Raw genomic sequence first — 3,235 nt, 5'->3', positions numbered from 1 at the left:
TGGAAGTCGTGGCCATCACATTAAGAGCTAGAGATATTTTCCAAGATGAAGTTATTGATGTGTTACAAGCCACCAGATGGATTGCAGAAAGGAACTTCAGCAAAATTATTCTAGAAGGGGATAACAAAATCATTATCGAAGCTTTAAACTCAGGAAAGTTAGAAGGTATGAAATGGGAGGATCATTCAATGTTGTTGGAATGTCTAAGTCTGATCAATAAGTTGCATGACTTTCAAGTCCAGCTTCATCCTAGAAGAGGGAATAGGGTAGCTGATGCCTTGGCCAAATACGCAAGGAACAATCAGGTTAATGGTTACTGGGTGATTGAACCACCTAAGGTTATAAATCATCTTATTCTGAAGGATAAGGCTGATTGCATTATGTAATATAATGTTGGAGTATTTAGCTTTAGTAGTTCTTTGAAAGTCCGTGGGAGGATAGTTTGTCTGTCTGAATGTTGTTCTGTTAATTAAGTTTCTTGTCTTAGTTAGTTGTTGTACTTGCTTGAGTGTCTCTGAAGTTGGGAAAGTCTGGTGTCTTTGTAAATTTGGAAGGCTATGAAATAAAATTTGTATTTCTTCAAAAAAAAAATATTAATGATGGATGGTTAGGATAGGGTGTGAGAGAGGTGTAAACGAAAAAATATCAAACAAATAAAATTTCGGAAACGCGTACTCAGTACCCGTGTAAAAAGCTACGCGTACTGAGTACTCGTATCAACGACTTTACAGGTACTCAGTACGCGTAAAGCGTAAAGTAATACGGGTACTGAGTACCCGTGTAATTTCCCTTCCCTACAAGGCTGATCAGATCTGATCAGGCAAGTGGAGAAAGAAGTGAGTATCCCTACATGAGTAGGGATTTAGGAGACCATAATACTTGAGTTTTTGGGATTTTGAGGGATGGAGAGGAATAGGGAAGGGATATCCCTCTCCATAGTGCTAGCTCTAATATTTACCAAATTTCTCCACACGAAAAACAAGACTTAAAATCGTAATTATCTCTAAATATCAATGGCATTTTCCTACCCCAATGTTTATATAACCATTCCCTTCTGTTCTCTTCAAACGCCTCCCTAAAGTTTCTTGCTTTTGAAACACTTTACATTCTCCAAAATCAAAACGAAAACGGCATTTATTTATTTTTTCCCGTCTCATTTTCTCCTTGCTTTCATTTTGTCACACATTCTCCCTCCAGAAAATGTCTGCATGCATAGCCAAGTGTGGCAGGATCCGTCACATTGTTCAACTCAGGCAATTGCTAAGGAGATGGCGCCAAAAAGCAGCATTAAGAAGCTACAACTCCTCCTCAGCAACCAAGAAGATCCCAACAGATGTCCCTTCAGGGCATGTAGCCGTTGCAGTAGGAAACAGTGGCAAAAGATACATTGTACCTGCGAGTCACCTTAACCATCCAATCTTCAAGAAATTGCTAGTTCAGGCTGAAGAAGAATATGGTTTTGGTAATAATCATGGTCCACTAGCCATTCCATGCGATGAGTCTCTTTTCGAAGAAATTCTTCGATTTTTATCTAGATCCGATTCGAGTAACTCAGCTCGGTTTTTCACTCTTGATGATTTTCAAAGACACTGTAATGCCAGGTTGAGATCAACAACAGCTCTAGATTTTTGGTCAGATTCTAGGCCACTTCTTAATGGTCATTGTGACAAATCGATCTGGTAATTTTTTGACTCGGTTTAGGTTTATCAAGACTCTCAAGTGTCAAGTGGCAGCCGTGCCTGACTCGGTTTAATTGACTGAGTTCAAGAGCAGTGAAACCAAGTTCAAGGGTGAACCGACCGAGTTTGATGAGATGATGGGCGACGGGTTACTAAAATTCTTTATACAAGTTTAAACGGATATTGAGATTTGAGGTTAATTTTGATTTGGAGAATCAAATAGGAGATGGCATTTGGTGAGTTCAAACCGAGTCGTCCCGTAATGAATCGGAGGAAAATCAAAATTTTAGCTAAGGTGACAAAAAGATGATAGAGAGTGAGAGACAGAGAAGCGTTGAATTATTTTTCTTACAATTATTATATTTTGTAATCTGTAAATTCTGTTCAATTGAATTCATTTAATCGGAGAGATTCGAAAAAAATTGTCATTGGGAAATTATTTATTTAATAATGAATTTTATTTATATATTATGGCAATTAAATACGTTTCTGTATTTTCAGATGCCCATGTGAAAGAACGTCTACTGTTTGTTCTATTTCACCTGGCATCGGTATTTCTTTCTATCTTTAAATTTAACGGTGAATATTTTTTTCTATTAAAATCAGTCGTCGAATCCCAACGATTTGGTTACATATTGATTTGTCATTAATCAAAGCGTACCAATGAAATCTGTGAGTCATTTTGGTGAAATAGAAAAAGATGTCTAGAATCTAGATACTTCAGTATCAAAGAATAGAGAAGGTGCTCATATGACAACGATAGTAATTCCTTCTTATTCATGAGAGAGTTGAATGCTGATAAGCTAAAACTCAAAATGGTCCTAAGAAAACACTACTTTTGCATGTGACTTATTAGTGAGTTCTTCTTGTATGCGTTAATCCTACTGCACTAACCTTTGAAAGAAAAATTCCCTTGCACTATGGTGTGTCCACATTGGCGGCTACTAAAAACGCAAAATATGCGAAGCTATATTTAGCTTTAGCTTTGGCAAAATACACCAAAAAAATCAAATATAAACTAGAGGTGATAATGATGAGTTAAATCTAAACTTTGTTTCCATGTCCATCTGATAAGTAGGCGTTGATGTAGAATGTTGTTGACCTTATTTTTCAAGAGCCAACCAGATGGAATGGTGACTTATCAATTAGTTATTCAATAACAATAACCCAAATCATCGAACGTCCTATCCATCTTCCTACCATCACATTTGTTTATTATCTTCTTTGATCACTTTGGACAGCCAGAAATGAACTCGTCTTCAAACAAATCAACTCTATTCCAGAGGAAATTTGAAGGCGAGTCCTACAACAACAACAAGAATTTAAACGGACGAAAAAGATAATCCCATTAATTCTCCCAGAAGATCCACCATCCAACATTACACCAAACAACCTTAGAACAACAAAAACAATTTTCGTAGGATGCATCAGACCAGAACCAGATTGGATTAAAATAAACACTGATGGAACTGCTCGAGGACACCCAGGGACGGCAGGAGTAGGGATCATTTACAGGAACTCAGACACAAACACTTCGATAACTATTGCACAGCCTT

The 3,235-nt window shown here is 37.2% G+C and overlaps 1 protein-coding gene across 1 annotated transcript; it reads left to right on the top strand.

Moving 5' to 3' along the window:
- The first annotated feature begins 1,200 nt into the window (after positions 1–1,200).
- LOC113361707 (auxin-responsive protein SAUR50-like) lies at positions 1,201–1,683 on the top strand. Its single transcript, XM_026604857.1, has one exon. It carries the CDS (start codon positions 1,201–1,203, stop codon positions 1,681–1,683), a length of 483 nt encoding a protein of 160 aa, XP_026460642.1.
- The last annotated feature ends 1,552 nt before the right edge of the window (positions 1,684–3,235 follow it).

Source organism: Papaver somniferum, chromosome 3 (assembly GCF_003573695.1).
Source record: "Papaver somniferum cultivar HN1 chromosome 3, ASM357369v1, whole genome shotgun sequence".
Lineage (NCBI taxonomy): Eukaryota > Viridiplantae > Streptophyta > Magnoliopsida > Ranunculales > Papaveraceae > Papaver > Papaver somniferum.
The sequence above is the reverse complement of the archived record's forward strand: the minus strand, read 5'-3'. Positions and strand labels throughout refer to the sequence as shown.

Excerpts from the sequence above, each read along its gene's own strand:
- LOC113361707 (XM_026604857.1), top strand. The coding sequence starts at position 1,201 with ATGTCTGCATGCATAGCCAAGTGTGGCAGGATCCGTCACATTGTTCAA.